General features: G+C 45.3%; 2 protein-coding genes across 24 annotated transcripts in view; both read left to right on the top strand.

Annotated features, from left to right (window-relative positions):
• The window catches only part of ANK3 (ankyrin 3), a 201,148-nt gene extending 189,086 nt beyond the window's left edge, over positions 1 to 12,062 (top strand). For 7 of the 23 annotated variants that reach the window (XM_048946939.1, XM_048946938.1, XM_048946930.1 and 4 more), the window contains 4 exons: positions 4,959 to 5,042; positions 5,165 to 5,224; positions 6,787 to 6,879; positions 8,933 to 12,061. In XM_048946939.1, the coding sequence (XP_048802896.1) occupies positions 4,959 to 5,042; positions 5,165 to 5,224; positions 6,787 to 6,855 (213 nt within the window). In that variant the 3' untranslated portion in view covers positions 6,856 to 6,879; positions 8,933 to 12,061. Of the gene's footprint in view, positions 1 to 4,958; positions 5,043 to 5,164; positions 5,225 to 6,786; positions 6,880 to 8,932 lie in introns of all 23 variants that reach the window. The other 16 variants (XM_048946937.1, XM_048946932.1, XM_048946931.1 and 13 more) reach the window with 9 other exon arrangements.
• Positions 12,063 to 18,041: 5,979 nt separating this feature from the next.
• Positions 18,042 to 23,169, top strand: part of CCDC6 (coiled-coil domain containing 6) — a 46,409-nt gene continuing 41,281 nt past the window's right edge. Inside the window, exon 1 of the mRNA XM_048946323.1 lies at positions 18,042 to 18,374. Within this exon, the coding sequence (XP_048802280.1) occupies positions 18,057 to 18,374 (318 nt within the window). The 5' untranslated portion in view covers positions 18,042 to 18,056. The remainder of the gene's footprint in view (positions 18,375 to 23,169) is intronic.

The raw sequence follows: 23,169 nt of genomic DNA, 5'->3' as shown, positions 1-23,169 counted from the left end.
GCCTGAGCCAAAGCTCTTTTTATTCCATCATGCCAGAAATCAGTGTCTAATTTCTCATGCTTTTTCAGAGATTGTTAAATCCTTCATGGGTACAAATGTTTGGCAAAAACTGTTTAGTTAGATTCTTGCCAAAAAGTTTATGGTAGAATTTTGTAGTGGAAAATAAAACAAACTTCTAAGCAGGAGTTGTTTAAATCTGATGTTATCGTGTATCTTGTTATTTTTTACCATTTTCTGATAGAGATTTTCCTCTTGCCATGCATTTTGCCCATTAAGCTCCCCAGTAGTGACTGAGGAGACTTTCCCTGGAATGACCAACAGGGTTCCTGGGCAGCAGTTAGTTACATCCAGGCTGAAAGAACTGCAGAAGGGCTGTGCTCTGCTCGGTGAACATCCCACACCCATTTCACCAGGAGAGACTGGCAATTGGGAGCTGCTGGCTGCACTGGGTCAGTATATGTGAATTAGAACACAGGCTACAGAGTTCTGTTGAGAGACCTGTTACAAGAGGCACAAGGTACAAACAAGTAACAGAGCTCTGACCTGGCTCAGTGTTGGGCTGCTATGCTCAGTGCCATTTGCAGCACCGTTTCCTTTCTGCTCTCCTTGGCTTGCCTGCTGGTTCCCCCCCAGTGCCTTAGCAATACATCTTCAGGCAAGCAAGTACAAACTCAGCACAGGCACACGCGGACAGTTGTGGCATGTGATTAACGAAGTCTCCCTGAGTAGGCAGAACTCACTAATGAAAATGACCTTAATGAAAGATGTTTGTTTCTACTGCCACAGAAGCTTCAGACTTCAAGGAGAAAGAGGTGCAGCTGCTGGTTATGCATTTATAAGAATGCGATGTCAAGACTGAAAGGATTATGTCTGGATGGTGGCTTAGGCCAGAAGGGGAAGAGATCTCAGTGCTCGGTACCACTCCTGTTCCCATCACAGCATTGCCCCCAGTCATTAGCAAAATTAAATATTTAGGATCTTTCCATCTCGTTTATTTCCATCTGCTTTTAAATTCCTTTTTATCCTTCTGGGTAACAGACATCCAGCCACACCTTCTTCCTTCACTGCTACAACAGCACTAGATATATAAGAGGAATAAAAGAGGAATAAAAGGGCTATTATCCCTCAGTAACAAAACAAACATGAAAGAAAACCAGAACTCGGAGAAAGCTGCAGTGAACTTTGGCACAGTGCTGCAGCACCAACTCCTGCATTTATCTGGCAGTCCCTGGGAACACCCATCATCTGCAAATAACAGTTAAGAAAATCAGTGGAATTGGCAGGAGATGCTGCAGAAGCTGCTCCTTAGTTCTCCTACCCTGGAGAGCAGCAGAGAGGATACCAACTAGTTTTGGCAGGACTGCACTCCAGCAAGCAGAGTGAAGTTAAAGACTATGCTCCACAAAGCTTCCTGGCATGGTCTGGTACAGCATGCAGCCTTTGTACAGTTTAGTCTCAGGGATGCAACCCAGCATCTAAAAATGACTGTATTAGGTTTTCTCCCTGCCTTTCTAAAGCTCTTGGTATTGTGTCAGTGATTTAGACTGGTCAAGGGTAGAACGAAGCCCGCATTAGTATGATGCGGCAGAAATAATTTTATTCTTCAGCTATGACGCAGATGTACCAGCTTTGTGTTTAAAAACAGCTTTTGTTGACAAGGTCATCTAATGTGCCATTCTAACGCAAAGCTGTGCTGAGAGCTGACAAGTAAAACTGCCAGTGGGTAAGGGATTTCTTTTTCCTAGCAAACATCCGTCTTTGTAACTGTATGGGATTACTGTTTGGGGTAACTTTATAAATGTATGGGATTAGAAACATCAGTAGATCACATCTACTTCCTGCCAATTGCAAGCCCTCCTGCAATTTGTTTAACTGCCCACATGAAAGAAAGTTGTGAAAGCTGGATTTCGTGCATACTGACTGTTGAATATTTACAGCATTTATCTTTAGATTGTGCAAAAAAGAGCAAGTAGCTAATTAAAGACCGAGATTCACCATGCCTTTAAAACTGCATTTGTCTTTCAGTGTATCGATACATTTTCCATTTTCAAATTGAATGCACTTTCACTGTCTTGCGTTAAGGAACAGCCCTGATCATCACAGTGAGGGCCAGTACATGCTAACAGCTTTGGTGTGCTGGGTAACCTGATGACCTTGTTTGGAGCTGTGGTGTTCTGTTTCTGTTTTTTGTCACAGTGGCTTTGGAGACCCTCCTGATGAGAGGGACAATCTTGGTACCTCTGTGCACCACAGGCAGCGAGAGATGTCTGAGCCACTGTTCTCTTCTGTCCCAGCCCTCGCTGCTCAGGAACCGCTGGGGATTCTGAGCCCATGGGTGGGAGGCCAGGAAAGAAACAGAGCAGTCAGCTTCGTGTCTGCAGCATTTCTCGTTAAGTGGTGAAGTCTCCATAATCAGTATTTTCCCTTATTTCATTGCAGCTAGGAAGTCCCACAGGTTTCACTTCTCCAAGTCTGTACACAGCTATTGGTGTCCCTGCCTGCAGCAGCCATCCCTGTGCCATTTTCATTTCTGCTCTCTTGCTCGTGAGGAAGGAAGGAGCTGGCTTCCAATGGGGCCCGCTCACTGAGTTGTTGTGCACAGTGTAACACTGGCACTTAGGCAGGTATTTAGTTTCTCCTTCCAGGATCTCCTTCGTAGAGCCCTTCTGGGACATGAATTGTCATGTGAGACTCCATCCAGGAGCTTCAGCAGCCGCTTGATGTGCTGTCTGCTTGCCAAATTGCTGCCATGCCCCTGCAGCCAAGCATCCCAGGGCAGGGATGTCCCCTGGGGACAGGCTGCCCATCCTTCAGCAGTGCCTTCTGAGGTACTGCAGTTGTGAGCTGTACCATTTTGCTCTATTCAGTGAAAGCACAGGAAAAGGAAATATGTCTAAACCTGTTGAATTACTTATTATCAAATGATGATTTGAACACAGCTTTTCGTATAAGTAGAAATTCTGCACTGTTGAGTAATGACACATAATGGCTGGAGATGTGGTTGGTGGCAGTTTCACCGAGCTCCTCAGGACCTCCGTGTGGCTTTTGCCTGGTGTCACATATTTAAATCAAGGAAATTGTAAGACCACGGTCTATAGAAGACTGCTAATGGCTTGTGAACAAAAATGAAGGTTTATTTGTTCTAGCACTCAGAAATAACATACAAACCTAACACTTTAAGGTGCATATTGAAAAAAGCTGTACTTGCAGAGAAAATTTCAAAAAATCAACATGGCTTCACTGTATTTACTCATTGTAAAGCAGTGCCAGGAGCTTATAAAGGTAACTACATAGTGTACAGACAACAGTAAACGTGGATTATGTTTGCCAGGTGCTTCTTAATACTTGAAAGCATTATCAAGGTTTGACGTTTATTTGAATTAATCTCAATTCAAACATTATTTTGCTGTTAATATTGATATAAAATGCTTTGTATAATAGGTTTTCCATTTCCTTCCTCTAGTTACTGTTTTTCCCATGGTGGGTTGAGGATTAAGGGAGAAGAAAAGTTTTAAGGCTTTTTTTTTTTTTTTTTTTTTTTTTTAAATTAAAGATTTCTAGGGAAAAAATGGAGGAATTCCCTGCCCATCTGAGTGCTACTGATTTGCTCTAAGCAGATAGAAAAAGCAAGTCATCTGCAATCTTGACTTCTGAACGTGATTTAGTCCTTTAGATGAGAGAGCCCAGATTTGTCCACAGTCTCACAAACACAGCCAAAAATGCTTCCTTCCTATGGGCTGCACTTATGGGTGGGAGAACACTGATTTTAGTGCAGCATACACCTGTTGGGAAGAGTAGTTGGTGCACGTGGTAGTTTCTCATAGGCATGCCAGCAAGTAAGGATTGCTAATGTTATAAAGATAGATGAACAAAATAATGGCGTCGTATTGCTGTGTGCCCCAGTTTTCCCAGCACCAAAATGGGTAATCATGTTAATTTCAGCTGTGTACTTCTCACTGTGATCCAAGCATGGAAAACAGTACATATAAACTGGATGTTACAGAGAGAGCAATTTTCTTTCTTAGTTTTCTAGTTACAGAAAATAATTCTACATTATATTTGTTTCATACAAATTAAGCACAGATGATGGATATTTCTGAAGCTTCAAAGGCAGTGCTTACTTCAGCACCCACATTTGGAAACATTTTTTGAGGTAAAATTGTCAGTGTTTCTCTGCAACATAGGCCGCTAGCTAGCCTTATACTCCAAAGTCACTTCATTTATTTATAATTTCAGCAACAATTCACGTTGTAGTATTTGGTCCTAGCACAGCCGTTAGAGTATTTATTTATACTGGTCCCATAAATTGTGGGTGCTACAAGAACTGGTGGATGGAGTGCTGTCAATTTCAGTACACTGTGCAGCAGGCTGCTGGCACTCCTCAGCAGGTTGGCGCTGATACTGTGCCAGAAAAGGTTTCATGTAAGTTACCTTTCACTGTTCTCCATTTTGTAAATACCGAGCAGTCTTGTCTTCTGTGTACGTGTTTAAGACCCGGCACTTAGCAAGCTATAGGCAGAGTTGTCATTAAAATTCCAATTTTTCTCCTTCCTTACTTGGTGTTAGAACATGTTTCTGTGTGTAATGAGCACTGAGAAGCTGTGAAAAGCCTCCTGCTAATGGATGTCTGTTTAGAGATTTTACTGTCCTGACTTAATGCCATCTCACAGGACTCAGGCTAACAGACTATTTGTTACCCAGAGCTTCATGTAATGAATTAGCAGATCATAGAAATGTGCCAGGTGTTCCCTACACGTTTTAAGGACAAGTTCTGTGGAATAAATGCATAGGTACTGGCATGTTAAGTTACAGCGGCTTTCACGTTATCTGTGTGACGTAAAGCAATCTGTTACATAAAGATGAAGCTAACATGTGCTTGTTGCTTGGATTGGTGTGAAAATATGTGTGGGTTTGGCAGAATATAGGTTATATTGCTAATCTTATAACACGTTCTTTAGGGTGAGGAAGCAAAAAACATTCCTGGTGAATCTGTAACAGAAGAGCAGTTTACTGATGAAGAAGGCAACGTCATCACAAGAAAAGTAATCATGAATTACATCACTGCTCTGTCTTTGTATTCAAGTAACTTCTTTTAATATACTTTCCCCCTTTAGAATCTAGGAAAAAAAAAAAATCAATACTTTTCATGTATTGCTTCCTACAGATCACCCGGAAAGTAGTAAGGCGTGTTGTTATCCCACATGAGAGGAAAGCTGGTGAAATGGTAATGGAATGGGGACTGCCAGGAAATTACAGTAAATGCAGAGGGTTGTGTTGGCTGCTAGAAAGTGCTGCTAAAGGGCTGGAAGTTTGCATTTAACAAGAAGCCTTGGCAAAGTGCAGTGCTTGCAGTTATTGACAAGTTATGCATTGGGGGCTAGGGGCAGGCATTTCTCTTCATTTTGTTTCCTGTTAGGGGATGTTTCAAGGAGGCCTCACAGAGTTCTGCTCTGTGCAAAATGCCTTCCACACAAAAGCATTACAGTCTGTTTATTTGAAATAGGCAGCGTGTTTAAAACAGCTTTAAGGCCTTTTGTGTTTCATCAAAACAAGCAGTGTCTGTGAGTAAAGCTAAGCCCTTGTTGGAGTTGTACCTTACACCCATAGGTGTGCGGTGTTGGTTTTTCACCAGCCCAAAGGAGTAAACCCCAGCTTGGTCCCTACCAGCCTCTCACTCACCTGTGCAATAACCCCTTGCTAGACAGTGGGGTCGCATGAACGTAGCTATGTAATAGTACCCTGTATAAACAAATATCAGGACAGGGCTCTGTCCCATGCAGATAAAATTGGAAGCCCTCTGTGGAGGAGGGTGTTGCTCCAGTTAAATTGTCAGTGGAATTTTTGAGTGAAGACAGAATTGGAGACTCAAAAACATAACAAATATGAAAAATTACTCTTTTCTTCTAATAATGAAGACTAAAAAACCAGGCAGGGAGTACAGAAATAGAAGAGAGTTGAAAAAAAATATGTATCTCCATCCTCTCTTTCTCTGTCCTTTATCAGGGAAAGTATTAGTTCTGCCCAGCAAAGGAGAATTACGCTGCACCAGATTAGAGTACTCAGAAACTACAAATAGTTACAGATAAATCAATGCAGACCAGCCAAGGGGTAAATTCTGCCGATAGCCACACATAAACAGATACATTCTCTGATGTGAATGAGGCTTGTGATTACCGGAGTATTTATTTTTAGATGACTATTGAGCTATTTTTAATGAGCGCAATGAACTTCTGATTTTGGTGTTTGCTGTTTAAAAGACACCAAAAACCTGCACTGCTTGTCACTACCATTGGTTTTACTTCCGCTCTGCTTTGGGGATGGTTTTTGCTGCTTTCATCCTGTTTTCTTTATTCCATTACTAACCTGCTCACATTAAAGCACAGACATTTTGAAACATCACAACAGCAGCCATGCCCTGCGCTCTAAGAAATGCCCACTGACCCTGGCCCAGGACACTGACTGGAGACTGATTTTTTCCCTGATGATGGTGGCAAATCTGGCTGCAGCTGCTGGCAGGGGCTCAGCCCAGGTGCTCCAGCCCAGGTGCTCATTCCCAAATTGTAGATCTGTGTTATCTACTTGAAGATGATATTTCAGGCCTGTGCTTTTGCAGCTCAGCAGAGTGGATAAACATATTGTGTGTATCTTTGAAATGAAACATTAATGTGATTTAACTGCTTTTTACTTATCCTGTTGCAGCAAAATGTGGAGGCTGGTTTGTAAGTAGGTTTATAATTGTGAGCACTCTCCACAGGCTATGTTAATGTTTATACTTTTCCTTCAAAGCAGGGCGAAGCTTACAAGGTTAAGACGAAGAAAGAAGTCAGACATGTGGAGAAGAAAAGTTACTCGTGAAAGCTGAAAGCCAACCACTGACCGGTCAGTTTTATCAGTTTTCTTTGCTTGTGAAGCCTTTTGCACAGCATCGCAAGGAACTAGCACTTGAGCACAGAGTAAAGGCTTGCTTTTTGCTTCCTGGCATTGCTTTCAAGCTGCAAAGCTGAGGAGATGACCCTCTGTCGTGTAAGGAGAATATGACCTTGAGTTCACGTACAGAAACTGAGCTTTATCTATCGGAACGTAAGCAAAGCAAAACTGCGTCATGTGTAAGAATTTGTAGTTTCACAAAGAGTAGTTTATAATCCACAGTATGTTCTACTCCTAAGGGTGGACTTAGATGCCAGCAGTTATAGAGCTGTGTATACAAGTAGATGTTCTGGAAGGGAAAGACTTCTTCCACAGCTGAACCTGTGGTCTACAGGCAGTCATGCATGTCAGTGACCTTGTGAAGTGTCTAGATATTTTCCAACAAAGAATCCTTACCAGATGTGTCTTGTAGATTTTATTGATGCAACCTAAATGATTGTAACAAAAAAAGCAGCTGGCAGTACAAGAGCTTCCCAAAGTGAAAACAAATGCCACAGGCTGACACTATTGCAACAGAGTGCAGGATCCCGTGAAGCCAGAAGATGCTTTGTCTATAGCTGTAATCACACTGTGTGTGTATTTACTGTGTTTGTCTTTTTTCCACTCAGAATTTTTCTTAGCTTTGGTGGCTTTTAGGAAGTGGGCAGAGGAGTTTAAGAAGTGGAAGTTTGTGTTATCATTTTCATAAAGGATTGACTGCAGGGTTAATGAACAGAATAAACAGGACCTGTTGAACATACCAAATGGTGTGGAGGTAAAGAACAGAAGCAGAGGTGTTCTGTAAAGAACAGAAGCAGCTCTCTTGAGCCATTAGTCCCTTCCATCCATTGCAATATGTCCTCCTAAAGCCACATGACAGTACTGGATTTCTGAGTGTGTGCTGAGTGCCATTTGTGATTGCAGTGACTCAGTGTGTGGGATCTTGGTGAGGGCTTTATGGGATAGCACCAAGCAGAGGTGCTTTAAGTAATCATTTACTTAAGCCCAGCCAGGTATCTATTGTAGAAGTTCCATTTGAACGTGGAAGTGGATGAATTTTCACAGAACAGGCATTCTGATAGCCCAATGGTTTCTTTGTCACAAAAGACAAAAAGTCCTCTCTGGGGATCAGATGTGCTGCTTTTCTTTTAAATGTTTTTTGGGGGAAAAAAATCACGTAGGCTTTGTCACCATTGCAGATAAACCCACTGCAAAATGCAAGTTTAAAGGAAAAGCCACAACATTTTGCATGAAGCTCTGCAGAAGTGCAGGACAGGTTTCCACCAAGCACTGTGCAAGCGAGTCTGGCTGGTGCATTGTGAATACACAGCTTTTAGCTACAGCATAGATTTATGTCAGCCATAGGTGTGGGCGAGGACACATTGTTTTAGCATAGCAGAGTGCAGGTGCTCCCAGAGAATGCACATGGACCTGTGACCTGATTAGTAAACAAGTCTGTGCCGCTCACATGAGCCAGGTGGAAGATGTTGCGCAGCAGCTCTTCTTCCTTACTTTGTCCTCTGTGAAGCCTCATGAGGGCTTCCCTCTGCATTCCTGGCTCTTATGGTCACATTCCCCAAGAGGCAGAGAGGTGGATGTGCAAGGAGTGCAGGTTTTAGACCAATATGAGCGGTTGCATATTATTAAATAACAAACAAAAGTGTGTTGTGAAGGAAGCCGCTGTGTCATTCTGGAGACAGTGCTTCATCATATCTTCCATCATAGTGAGCATAAATTTCTTGTAATCCTTACTGAAGAGCTGTTACTTAGAGGTGATGAAATGCAGTGTCTTGCAAACATATTTGTAAATCAGCTCATGAGCAACGTGGGTGTCTGTAAATGATGCATTTTCCCTTCGTGCTAGGGGCTCAACTAATTTCATTACATACCTAGAAACTGTATGATTTAGCCCATTACAGGATCCCATAATGTCAATTAAAACTATTATGTTTAGTCAGGGAAAGGCATGAAATTGATTCTAACGAGATATTCTGAAATGACTCTGTGCTCTCTTTCCTTTCCGTAGGACCGTGTGCTTTTACTGCCAGTATTCCAGAGGGACAGTCACAGAAGAAAAATCAACAGGAATTAAACATTCACCTATAAAAGTGTGCGTGTGTTTGCTGCTTCCACACATTAACCGCATGGTTTTTATGCAAAAGCAAAAACAAAACAAAGAAACAAAAAGTTAATTTAGCATGAGCCAATTTACAGAGCATGGAAATTCACTTTCATTCACAGGATTGGAGAGTGCGCAGTTAACAATGCAGTGTATATACAAGATGTCATGCTGTTAACAGCTTATTTCAAGCAGTTTGATGTCATCACAAAAGAAATAAATTCCTGTGGCTAGAGGGGATGTACGAAGACGAAATGGTTAAACCATGGAAAGACACTAAAATTACTAAAATCCACAACAGCTCGCCTTATTTTTCTCGGACCCAAACTGTCAGGGTATAAAACACTAGTTGTTTCTTTTTTAAACATCGATAGTTTTGCTGTAAATAAATAACACTGTATAAATTCTAACAAAATAGAATAAATGTTGATAAGGCACTGCCTTTTCGATCACAAACAGAATACCGCAAATGCATTGAGCAGGCTAGGTGTCTCAAGCAGCTACACCTACAGGGATATTCTGGGTGTATCTTCACAGATTCTTGTATATTAGCAATTATAATGTTTGTATATGCAAAAATGCTAGCTTGATTTTAAAAAAATCTTTAAAATCTGCTGCAAATTTAAATGATTCCCAAAATGAGGAATTCTGTAGTTCTGTGAAAATTTTTCTTCAGAGTACTAATATTTTGATGCATGTGTTTCACCTTATTTTGATTAAATCTTTTCCAGTTTTGCAAACACTATACTGCAACATGAAAAATAAGATTTTATCTGTAAACACAAAGCCCTTCATCTAATATTTGTTGCTGTTGCCAATTTTTCAATGAAATGACCTAAGAACCATAACATATACAGTAGTTGCATTATGGGGAGGGGGGTGCTATCTGTTCTCGCTTTATAACGGGGGTACTGCTTGCAGCTTTAGAAGTGGGTTGGTGCTCCAGCGGGCACAAGTTTGGGATATTTTTAAATGAACTGAAGAGAAATTATTAGCTAATAGACTGGCAGCACGCTGTAAAATTATTACTGTATTGTGTACTGGCTATAAGATGTAGAATCTTTCAGTAAGCCAATCATCTGTAATCATCCTAGCAGTGTAATATTAGGTTGTTAAGGCTGCTGTGTTTTAAAGGGCATTTTTATTTGGGTTTTGGTGAAATACTTTAATTTGTTGATTATATTCATATGGAAACAGCATTCATTGATAATAGCTCTAATTACATATGTATGAAAACAACAAACACTGGATGATCTAGTTGATTATTTAAGCATAAAATAAATTGTGTTAAAACTCTTGGATAATGTGTATTTGGCAGTGTTATTGTACCCCATAGAAGTGTCTTCAGAATGTTAGCTGTTAATCATCCCTGGCATTTTGCTTCTTTTCCACTGTTTCTTTGTGTGATTCACCTCCTCGTCTTCCTAGTGTGGCAGGCTGTCGGTCAGCAGGCTGTCCCACAGTATGTGGAACAGGAGTAAGACCCAGCAGCCAGCACATCTTCAGTAAAAACAAGGAGCCCCCACCTCTGGGACACAGGAGACTCGGACCTGGGGGAGGAACCAGTGCAGTAGGTTATGCACAGCCTCTTCTCCAACACATGTTAAATCTGGACCTTCTTTAATTTATTTCACCCTACTGAGAACACCAGGAAAATCACTACTAAAAGTAGTTTTGTTCCCAGTAGGTGTCAGTCAGACCAATAACCAGCTCACTGCAGATGATGGAAATGGAGCATACATCTCTTGTATATTGCATGCATTTCCAGTTTATTATAGGTGGTGGATCTTTACATATAGAAACAAAGTTTTCTAAGTAGCTTCAGTACACGCTTGCTGCTGGAATGCGTCTTCTGCTTGAGCACAATAAATACTTTTTATTGCTGAAGGTTTGGTTTTACTTGACTTTGAAGGTAATACAAAGATGTATTTTACCCTATGTTGGCACTGGAGGAAGCACCATTGTTGCAGAGGGGGCTCAGTCTGCTTATTAGAGCTGTGCTGTACTGAAAGCTCAGGAGCCAGTCCTCACCTGGGATCAATAAGCAAAGCCTCTGTGGTGAAAAGCATTACAGAAGCACTAGCTGGCTTTGGCAGAGCATAACAGGTTTGTCAGTGCTTCTGAGTTATTAGGGCTGCGAGCTTTTGTAGAAGAGGCAGTAAATGAAGAGTTCCTCATAATTTCAGCAGTTAATCTGTGTTGCCATGCACACTCCTCGCTCAGGAGACTGCTGGTACAATGCTGGCAGCTTTAAGACATGAGCAAGTCTGCAGGGAAAATGCCTTTTAAGTCAGCGAAGAGCAAAAACATCTGATTGCAGGTCACAGTCCAACAGTGTCCATGCTCCTGGCGACCTCTCTGTCCAGCTGCCTCCATCCCAGTTGTAAGTATCCATGCTGTTTGGGTGAAAGTGAATGTTTTGAGTGAGTGGTGTGTATGTTTACTATTATATCACTCTACAGTTGGAAACAAAGACTGCAGTGGCCAGCAGCACAAATGCATGAGCAACAGTGTCGAAGAGCCTCACTCATCTCTAGCAGCATCCAGAGCACAGGACTTCGATTTGATTCATCTCTGTTCTCTTCCTGGTCACCTCTCGGTGCTGATGCAAGGAAAAAAGCTGATACTGTAGTTCTGGCAGGCAGAAGGTCTCCTTAGACAGAGAAACAGGGTTGCCTGTGCAGGGTAGCAGAGGTGTGCAGGTGAATCTCTTGCCTGCAGTGCAGGCTGCCTCTTCTGCTGCTTGCTGCCTCCCCAGCCCTGCCTGTGAAGCTTTGATTCAAAGGAGGGAGGGAAAGGTGGAAGTCTGCAGCTGCATTCCCAGAGTTGTGAATTTCCCAGTAAATGTTGCACAAACGGAATTCTGTGGGTGTTGATTTGTTTGTGCTGAATGTATTGACTTCAACAGTAGCTCAGGAAAAAACGAGGTAGAAGCACAAACATCTTAAAAGAAATATTGCCAGTACTAGCATCAAGTGCAGGCAGCAGAGTGAGGGCTCTGCATCTAATACATGCTTTTGTCATTTTTTCATTTTTTTCTCCAGTGAGAACATTCTCCTTAGAACTAAAACTGTAAGTCATGGGGCTTTTACTGCATCTATAAAAATAAAGGAGATTGCTAAGTACAGTGGTCTTTTCAACCTTTGCTATTTGTTTTAGCACTACCTAATAATCATGCTGAATAATATTCTCCAGTACTTTTTCCACTTTGGAAAGAATATCAATTACGTTTTATTTGAGGCTGGTAGTAGTTTTAATGTCAGAAATCTTAAGAGCTCCTGTAGTGCAGAGATGACATTAGTGGGATAAATGGCAGTAGCTTGCAGGATTGCAGCACCCTGCTAATTAATGCTAATTTCCTGGGGGATTGTTGAACGCAAGCTTTTGTCTGTAGCATGCACAGTGCAGGCAATCATGCTGTGCTTTCCTGGGGGGGCTGCTGCTCTCCCCCAAGCCCTGACACACAGTTGGTCACTTGGGGCAGCCCAGAGGTGCCAGGGCTGGGCGCCAGTCTCTTGCCCAGCTGTGTTCTATCAGCTGGGGGTAGGGGACTGCAAGTCCGGGGTTGGAGTTTTTAACAACGTCTATAAGGGCAGACCCTTACATGGGGTCACACAAAGTCTGTGCCCATGTAAGGCAGGTGCCTGGCCAGTGGTAGCCTCTGTGCTACTGCAGCTCCAGGTCGTGTGGCCCACTCCTTGGGAAGCTGTGGAGCAGGGTGGGGCACTGGGCATAGAGATGTGGGAAGAGGCACAATGAGGCTGTGCTGGGTGCAGCAGAGCAAACAGGGCCTATGTGTTCAGGATAGGCCCCATCCTACAGGGAGAGCAGGGAGGAAAATGCTCTCACTTGGCTGAGAGAGCAGCGATTTTCCGACTGAAATGCAGACCCAAGGGGAGGGAGGGAGAGATGGAAAACTTTGACCCTGCATGCTACAAAGTGCTTTCCATAAAAAATAATCCATTACCATAAGAGAAAAAGGTTAGTGAAGGACAGAAAAATGAGCTGCTCGAGAAAAATCTTATGTACGTGCCACGGTTTTCATGACTGCTGATGCTAAAAACAGTGCACTGCTTGTGCATGGCTCTATTATTTGACCCTAAATCGTGGAGGAAAGCAAAGATTTATAATGAAAGTTTTATTGGTACTCTTCCCATCACGCTAATTATTGAGAGCCATTTGGTCAATAAAACAGCAACACACAGCAATCCACTGTTCACCAATTTCCTTGGAAAGCCTCCAGAAGCTGGGTATTGCTATGGCAAGGCCAGAACAAAAGAACAAACCTATTCCAAATTTTGAAAAAAAAATTCCCTGGGAAAATAAGAATAAGAAAGAAAAGCCCAAGAGCTGAAGGTGCACTATCTGCTGGATTGCTGCCACGTGGAAAATTTCCATAATCCCATATTCTGTTCTGAAGAGAGGCTATTTTTCAAATACAAGTTTCTGATTAAATAATTGTCTGTCTGAAAAAGAAAGTGCCACATCGTTATTTTAGTTTGATCTACTTCTTATGAGACATCCTGCATTAATAAACAATTTAATTAACAGCATCAGTGAATTTGTTTTCTTTTTTACACATATTTTTCAAATCTAGGTTTCTCCCTTTCAACAACCCTCGGAAGGTGGTAAAGTCCCTACATATACAATCAGCATTCTCCTTGAATATTTGCTTGCATAGAAGTCACAATTATTTTTGACCCTGCTTCAGTTTATTTTCCATTACCTGCATTTTAATGCAACAGTGACTTTCCTTTCTTTTTCCCCTCTCAATTTCAGTCGGATACTCCTGAGTACCACTAAAGAATTGTTCCTAGGTTAATTAGCTTCAGTGGCTCTTTTCACTCTGTAACTGCTGAACATTTTAATAAAATTGCATTGTTACAGAAGTTGTTCCAGCTGATTAATGGACCCCTGGAATTATATTTCAGTTTGTATGAAATCTCTGAACATACCTCTTCCTCATGCCAGCAGTATATTTTATTCAAATATTTCTACTGTTGATATGAGTTTATGAAATACCGATTCTAATTGCCCATTATCTCCTGTACTGACAGTTTCTCTTAATAAATCCCTGCCTTTTTTATTGCTGCTTCTTGCTGTGATATCTGCTTTGGTACCATTACAGTGCCAGCGACATTTTAAGACTCTTTACTTGCTCCCCTTGCCCCCTAGAGTTTTGCATTTATTTCTCATACAATATTACTGCCACTCTTTGCCTGCTTCAGTGAAACACTGAGCTGCATCTCTGCAGGTCCCTCGGGTTTGCTGCTGGGCAGCAAGAGGCATCTCTGCCTCTATGGGGCAAGGCAAATGGCCCTGTGCCCTGCGGTGGGGATGGGTTGGTGGATTTGGTGCCGTAGGAGCACCCAGCCCCTGGGAGGGCAGAGGAGGGCAGGACCTGCCAGCCTGTGCCCAGCCCCTTGCAGCTGGAAGCCCTCCCATGAGGGTTTGCCAACTCTGCTTATACCACATATTTGTACCTTTTAATTGCTTCAGTTAATGTTTTACTGATGTGCAAAGCATGTGATTTCTTCTTGGTGCTAACTAGGCTAATGTTTTCTCTCCCCTTTTAATCTATTAATTTGGAGTAGTTGGATATAATTGTAATTAAATATATGGGGTCTGTCTTGTAAATCACTAAAATGCTTTTATGAAAAGAAGGATGCTGTCTCAGATCTAAACATCAAGGGCCCTTGAGTGTTACTCCCACTCTCCCACTGACTCATTGTTTGTCATTGGGCAAGTACATTAGCTCACTACCTCCACTTCTTGCCTTCCAGGGCTATTGTGAGAATTAATTAGATAATGTTTCAGCACAGCTTTGAACTGGAGAGTGCTACAAAAGTGCCAAGTTATAATTTATTATTATGAAAACAGTCGTGCTGGCTGGGGAGCAAGCACTCTGATGCAATGCCCTCAGAGTGTGGATGGCATGGAGGCTGGACTTTACCAGGAGAAACTCTCCTGTCACCTGAGAGCACCTCATCTGTGCACCTGCAGGTCTGTAGCAATTCCAGCCTATTTTTTTATATTTTCTGTTGAAAGCAATATCAACAGCTGTCCGATGTAGGCCTGTGAGCACAGTCCCTGGCTGAGCTGACCAGTCCCAGTGGCTGCACTGGGGATGTTGAGTGCACTGCCCAGTCCCCCCTTCCAGGCTCCCTGTGCTGCCTGAAATAGCAGAGGCCCCTGCCCAATAAGTCCTCTGAAAAATGATACACCTTCTTGTGATTAAGAAACCAAAAATAAGATGACCTACACTTGTATTCCCAGGCAGACGGCAAAGAATAATTACTTTACAGAGTTGAAATTCCTTCGTATATTATAGCCGTAGAAAGAATAAAATTTGATATTTGCTGTGGCATAGAACAAAAAGGCAGTGTAGTTAGAGATAATGAAATCCTTACTTGCCATTAATGGAAAAATTACCGTTGTTAAAAGACCCCTTCATAAATAATTAAGAAACCAATTATAGAGTCCTGGTGACTCATTTATCCAGAAGCAGTATGGACCACGCTATTCCATATAACGAACAGCGTGTACGCTCCATTACATTTCCCTACAACTCATTCCTTTATTCAGCTACTCCTCAAACTAATAATAATAATAAAGAAGGAAATGAATGCACATAGTAATCAGAATATACATCATCTAAAATGAGAGATGTGCATTAATGTATCTCAATTTAAAATGACTTTGCCTAAGCAGAGAAGCCTGAATTAACATGCCATTTAGTCCCTGTGCTGTAAATGGAAGAAGGGTTTTGCAGACATGCACAGCCAGGGCTGGGCTGGGCCAAATGGGGTTCATCCAGACCTGTGTGCTGTGCTGCCCATCACAGCAGCATGCTGCACCATGGCAGCTGCAAGGCATGCTTTGCTCTCAGCAAAACATGTTGTGAGGGGAAGTTCTTCACAGAGAGAGTGGTGAGGTGCTGGCACAGGCTGCCCAGAGAGGCTGTGCATGCCCCATCCCTGGAAGCACTCAAGACCAGGTTGGATGGGGCCCTGGGTACCAGATCTGGAGGTTGATGGCCCTGCCTGTGGCAGTGGGGTTGGAGCTTGATGATCCTTGAGGTCCCTTCCAACCCTGGCCATTCTATGGTTCTATGAGGCATGGCAGCTCCCTGCTGCTGGCTGCCCCAGAGCCACCTGGGTCCACCACGCCTTTGTCCCCACAGAGCTGTCCTGCTGCTCACTGCTGCACAGGGTGTGTGTGTCCCAACTGAAGATGCTGCCCCTGGGACACGGCTTTGCACTCATGATGGGCTGCGTCAGGCAAAGAAAATCTGCTGCACACTCGAGCAATAGATACAAACTGAGAGCTGGCTAGGAAAGTCGAGTCCGAAGTGTGAGAGATGAGATGCAGAAACTGCTCCCAGCTCAGCGCAGCCATGCCACTTCCCTCTTTCGCCCCTGCCTGCTCTGGCACAGCTCTGCACAAGCAGGCCTGCAGGAACCCCGCTGTGTTATGCCTTCTCGCCCGAGGGAATAACCACCAAACTGGCTGTGGTTAGATTTCCTGCTTGATTTAGATGTTTGTGCTATTAAAGTTGCCCAGGCAAGCTGTGGCATGCTCTGCAATCCAGACTCCAGTTATCAGATTACAAACCAATCTTCGTTTCAAATTGTCTTACAGCATCCAGTAGTGAAATACTGAAGCTGAGGTCTATTCCAGTAAGAGCATACAGCTTTGTGCATGTCAGAAAATGATCCTGAATGTAAATCAACTTTTCCAGTAAGGAATTTTCCTCCTCTTTCTCTAGTCCCTGGGAGTTATCTGATCTGGCTGGGGAAAATGCTTATAACTTTGGCAATCAGGCAGGAGGCTGATGAGATTAAGGTGTTTTTTTTTCCTCTTTCTGAAGAGTTTTCAATGCAGCCCCTGCTGAAGTGCACTCCAGCATGAAATGCTCACTGCCGAGCCACACAGGCCTCCCAAAGAGCTCTTTGAAGAAAGCAGAGAGATGAAGCAACCTGCGAAGTCATGACCTAATACTCAAGATACAGAGCGTGAGAATGAGATGCAAAGCATTTTGGTGTCATCATCATGATGAAGTTTAGCTGAAGTCATCGAGGCAGATCAGCGTGAACCAGATGTGCACGGAAGGCAGTCCGCAGCAGCCCCACACTGAATAAAGTGGAAGGAATGTCCTTACATCTGTTTCCAGGGTGATGCTATTTCCAGGGAGCGTGCTTTCCTCTGTGACTTGCCCACTGGTTTTCCAGGAGCCATGTCCAAGGGAGCAACGCTTTCCTCTCCCACTCCCAGACCGGAATGAATGCTGATGACAAATCAGTTCTGGAGGCACCGTGCTGAGGAAAGTCAGCATTCCCTGGGATTTATCATCAATCGTTCAGTAGCCTCTGAAGGAACTCTTCCTACGTTTTGCCTCCCTGTACAATGAAAAGCGAGATCCCCGAGGAATGCTCCTTGTATTATGTATATTATATATATTTGTTTCTTTATAACACAGGGGGTTCGGTTGTTTCAACCGCGTGTAAATGAGGCTGCAGCACCGATCTCGTGTAAATGAAACCTGGGCAGCAGCTGCGTGTCAGCACCCGCAGCAAAGAGCCGCTGCGTGCGCCCGGCTCTGCACGCTCGGCGTTTCTCTGCCACGTACTCAGCCATGAAACCCAAGCTCTGCGTACGAGCTGGTAGACACGATTATTTTAATATTTAAACAACGCGCTCCACTTAAAAGCCTTTCCACGGGGGAAGGTTTCAGTCGGTACCGAAGCGGGCGTCTTCCGTCAGAAGGGACGCTTCCACCCGAGGTCGCCGGGCTCCGCGGAGCACGCGGCTCCGCCGGCACACCGTGCCAGCGGCGGCTGCGCCCGCGGGATCCCCTCGGGGGCCGCCCCTGGTCCGGGCGTTGCGGCGGGCGGGTCCGCCAGGGGGCGCTGTGGCGGGCGGCGCGATCGGCGGCCGCTCTCGGCGCGCGGGGCGGCGGCGGCGGCGGCGGCGCGCGGCGGGCGCCGCCCCCTGCTCGCCTGGCGGCGCGGCGGCGGCGGGAGCGGCGGCGATGGCGGACAGCGCCAGCGAGAGCGACACGGACGGCGCCGGCGGCAGCGGGGGCGGAGGGAGCGCGGCGGGAGCGCTGGCGGCGGGCGGCCCGGCGGCGGCGGCGGGGCCGGGCGGCGGCGGCGGCTCGGGGAGCGCGGGCGGCGGCAAGGCGGGCGGGATCGTGATCTCGCCGTTCCGGCTGGAGGAGCTGACGAACCGGCTGGCCTCGCTGCAGCAGGAGAACAAGGTGCTGAAGATCGAGCTGGAGACCTACAAGCTGAAGTGCAAGGCGCTGCAGGAGGAGAATCGCGACCTGCGCAAGGCCAGCGTCACCATCGTGAGTGCGGGCGGCGCCGCGGGAGGGGGCGGCGGGGCGGCACCGGGCCTCGGGGCTCCACGCGCGGCCGGGCCTCGGCCTGCCCCGCGCCACGCCGGGCCCCGCGCCGGCCGGGATCGCCGCGGGCACAGAGGCCGCCGGCCGTCAGCGGCGCGGCCGCGCGCCGAGAGCCCGGCCCCGAGCCGCCCTCCGCGGGCCGCGGCTGAGAAGGGACGGCGGGCGTCGGGCCCGAGGGCGCCCCGACGGGACGCGGGTTGCCGCGAAGTTTCTTGGAGCACCGCTTCGTGCGGGGGTGCGAGCGGGATGCGCGGCGGGGCCGCTCCGAACAGCCGCCTCTTCGGGCGGACCGAACCGCGAGAGCTGCGGGTGGTGACCCGGTGGCCCGAACTCGTTCTGGTCGTTCGTACCGTCTGAAAAGGTGGTCCGGAGCTCGCGCGAGAGGAGGACCGACAGCCGTGCGGGAGCGCGCCGCGCCGTCCTAGCTCCGCTCCTGCTCCCTTATCAGCACCGGCAGGATAAATGAGTTTATCTTCACTTTGCGGCGCTCCGAGGCGTCAGTCCTCGGCAAAAGACGTATGAAAATGTAATCCGCATGGCACGGTTTCCTTCCCCATCTGAGGGGCGTCTGGGGTTTAGGTCTGTGCTATCTGGGGGGACTGTCTGTGCTATCTCAGCCGTCAGCGCTGCTCTGGGTGCTGCAATGGCCACGGCTGGTGTGCGGGCAGCCCAGGCAGCTGGGGGAATACGGACTTGGAGGTGGTGCCGGCAGCGCTGTGCTGCCCTGCAGCCCTTGCTGCTGCGGGCAGAGCCGCAGTAAAGACTCCAGAGCCCACCTGCGAGTGCTCATTCCCATCTGATGCTTCACTGACCGGCTCGTAGCCGTTCAATTGCTGAGCAGTTTGTTGCGATACATCTAGCAAAGGAATGGGATCTGGAGCTCACGCAGGCAGACCCCTCCTCTGTTCCCAATAGTGCTAGCAGGATGTGGGCCGGAAGAGTGCGTGAAACACAGTACAGAAGTAATTTATTCAAGAATGACAAATATAGTGCCGGTTGGGGAAACGTGTGCTTTGTTAGTACTTTACGAGAAGAGAATGAGTCTTAATTAGGTAGCGGTGGAGTGCCTTCAGTGCTGGAAGGGGCTAAGACATCTTGTCAGTCAGACATTTTCTCTCTGCCTGTTGGAAAGACATGGCATCTGTCTGAACCCCTGGTAGATGTATTGCTGTTTGTAAATGAGTTCCTGTGAACTAACATTCCTTTTGTGCTCTCTCTAGGGACTGATTACATTAGGTTTTAATTGGAAAAAAGGGAGTGTTTTTCTTAAATCTGAAACCATCTGTGTCTTTCTCGACATCTTGACTGAAGAGGGGAAGGTGTTAGACTTTCACAGCAACCTGTAGGCTGCCTAGAAAACCAGCGTCTTGAGCAGACACTGTTTTTGCTATACATAGTTGAGTGAACCACTCCTAATTCAGCAAGCAGCAAAACAGTGAATGCAGAGCAGGTTTGGGTTTTTTTTTTTTGAGCCACCGAGACTGTGCTGCGATTTACATAGTCCTTAATGTAAACAAATTTGCAGTCACAATACTTTGTTGCTCTGACTATGAAAGTGATCGGAGATGAGCGTTGTTGGAACGCTGAAATGTGTGCCATTTGCATGGAAATGTCATTAAATGCAAAGTTTTCTGATTTTCCCCATTGTGATGGTAAGCCGTTGTGGAGGTACTCCCACAGCCCCTCTCCAGCTGGTCGCTGGTGTGCAGTGTGGGCAGGGCTGTGCAGCACAGCCACTTCCTGCTGTAGGCACTGTGCTCTCACGGATCAGCTTTGATTTTTATCATTTGCTGGGGATGAGCTGTGAAGCATGAGCGGAACCGAGAGGTAGCCAGAACTGCAGGTGAGATGATGCAAGCTGTGTGCAGTAGGTGGAGGTGATGCTTCTGGCTGTGTGTCCCATCATCCCCGTGCCTTTCGCCACCCCTTCCTCTGAACTCTGTTGTGCTGCAGTGACACTGTGCTTTAAATAGTTCCCTCCAACTTCTTTTCTGGTTTTGAATATTTTCCCTTTTAGATTTACCGGATAGAAGGCAGTCTTTTTCTTCTTTCCTCTCGTGTCTGTACTGACGTACGCTTGTAAGATGGCACTGTTTTCGTTTGTGTGTAGAATTGTTGGTGTCAGTGTGAGCATGTACGGTGTTCAGGAACTGTACTATGCTTGCTGCATAGGCATCCTGATATTTGTAGTTAATCCTAGCATTGTAGGGTTGAAAATAATTGGTCAGCATAGGGGACGTATGTTAAGCAGTGGTACTTGGAAAACTGATTGAGAAGAGGTGTTGACTTGGCAGATTTGTACGCTCACTAACTTCATAAAATGTGTAACAACAGATGCTGGTTTAATGCCGGAATCTGTAAAACTTGCTTGGTCTAAGTGTGTTTCCAAAAAGCTTGCAAGCTCTGCTCATTCCTGCAGCCTGAAATGCAAATGGAGTTACACTGCTGGTCTCGTGCAAGGCTATGGCGTTAAATAAGTACACAAGATAATTTTATCTGACCTGCTGCTATTGGTAATTACCATGGGGAGGTACTCAGTGAGGAAAGTGTGGAGATCTAAAGTGTTGTCTGGAGTATGAGAGTAAGTATTAAAAAGAAATAGCTGAGTTCACGTCACTTGTTTGCATGTATTTAGCAATCTTTAATTATATGATTGCATTATATGTTTCTGTAAGATCGTTTTTAGGAAATGGAAAGAATGGTGTTCAGGTTGGGAAAAGTCTGAAAATCTGAGCAGCTGTGTGTTTGTGATGTGAAGTCATTACTTTTGGTTACAGTGCTACATACACTACCAGAAGAGGAGTTCCTGTATGTACTTCCTTCGTTTCTTGGTGAGAGGTCTGCAAGGAAATGTCATACATGGTGGACTAAGTCTGACACAGCACAACTTCTCTGGTGAAAGCAGAGTACGTGCAACCCTGGGGGGAGGAGGAGCACTCTCCCAAAGGTTGCACTGCTGCGTGCCATGGGAGCTGCAGTGCTTCAGCCAGGAGGCTGCGCGCATGTCTGGGTAAGGGAGTCTGTCCTGAAGTCAGAAGAGCTTGGGTTTGTTCCTTTCATTATTTGATTTTCACCTTCCAGTGTTTGATGTCACAAAGTTGGCTCAGTGAAAGCCACGCAGTCTTGGAGCGTTTTGGTTTTGTTGTTCTTTCTACTTAACAGGCCTCATAGAAGCAGGCTGCTTTTCATTACAAAACCCGTTTCAGTCCAATTCCTGCAGGTACGTACATGCTTCCCTGGGTGTTAGGTTCGGTCATTTACCTCCCATGAGTTGGCCTGGAATAGTCCGGCATCTCCTGTAGCATCAGAGGAATAAGGTGTAGTGAGCCTTACTCTAGGGATTATTTTTTTCTAACTGGTGTAAAGGTAGTGGATTTGCATAGTCTTGATTTGAGAACGTTCCTGTTGCATGGTGCCAGATGTAGCAGTTTTAATGCTGTAACATAGACTTTCTGAGAACAGCTTCCTGTTCTTCTACCCGGTTTGCTTTGCAGGGAAGGAAAGATCCTAGAAATCCCATTGTGAGGTATGTGGGTGCCCGAAGGAATATAGGTTGAGATAGAGAAGACTGATCCCAAACAGCGATGGTATGAGTGCCACATGGGTGCTGCTGGGGTGAGCTTGTCATGTGCCCTGCTGTCGTGCTGTGAGTTCCATGATGCTCAGAGGCACAGGAGTTGGGGCAAAGGGCTGCTGTGCTGCGAGTTGCGAGCAGCAGTGTTTTCCTGGGAGTCTCTGCTGTCCTTGTCCCTCCAGCTAAACCCACACCTTGGGGCCAAGCACGACCTTGTTTATATACTGAATGTTAGCAGAGGGCAGCTGCGGCTCCTAGCTTCACAGTCTCCTGTGTTTCTGCACTGCAGTGTGGACAGGCTTCTGCTAGCTGGGAGAAACAATGGAAGAAAAGGGCTTACTCAGCTCTCATTTCCTTGTTTTAGTCACAAATTCTGGGGAAATTCGTCGCTTGCAATAACAGACATCTCCTGCAAACAAGCAGGCTTTCTGTGACTTAGAGATTGGCAAAATCTTCTGTGGTATTGCAGAGTTGTTACAGTTTTCTTGGTAAACAACCAGATTTAGGTGCTGGAAATAGATGTGATTTTAGCATTTTGTTCTCAAGGAAGTATGTGGTGGGATGTGTGTGTGTTTGTGATCTGCTGCTGTGGTTCTTTGTGGAAAATGTCAGCCTGGAGAGGTAGTTTGGGGAAGTTCATGTGTATTGTATTGGTGAAAATCCTCTGCAAAGAGCGCTTTTGCCTTTCCTGCAGTTGGAACCAGAGTTTCAAAGCAGAATGCTTTTTCAATACAGAATGTGAATGGTAGGAGAAAAAGCAGAGCAGGCTGTATGAAAACACAAACTTCTGAAAGGTACTCAGCTAAGGGCAGAGGGAGGAGAGCGGTTAGAAGTTACAAAGTGAATCAAGAAAGTGAGGAGGTGAATGTTTTAGCAGAGGTAAAGTCTGTTATTTATGCTTTGCTTTAAAGTAGGTGTTGCAAGTGTGAAAAAGGGGGTTCTGCTGTTTTGTGGCAACTTCTGTAGGTGTAAAAGTGCTCTCACAGCTTTCAAATCTAACAGCATCGTTCAGTTCTGGTTTTTGGCTTCTTGAAGACAACATTTTTGCTGAGATGAGCAAATTAATATGCAGTGAAACTCCAAAGTTTTTCAGAAAGAGCAGATGCAGAGGAAACAACTGTCTTGTATTTGAATGTTGTGTTTGCCGCCTTCTCAAGAAATTGA

The sequence above is a fragment of the Lagopus muta genome, chromosome 5, assembly GCF_023343835.1.
Source record: "Lagopus muta isolate bLagMut1 chromosome 5, bLagMut1 primary, whole genome shotgun sequence".
Taxonomy (NCBI): domain Eukaryota; kingdom Metazoa; phylum Chordata; class Aves; order Galliformes; family Phasianidae; genus Lagopus; species Lagopus muta.
The sequence above is the reverse complement of the archived record's forward strand: the minus strand, read 5'-3'. Positions and strand labels throughout refer to the sequence as shown.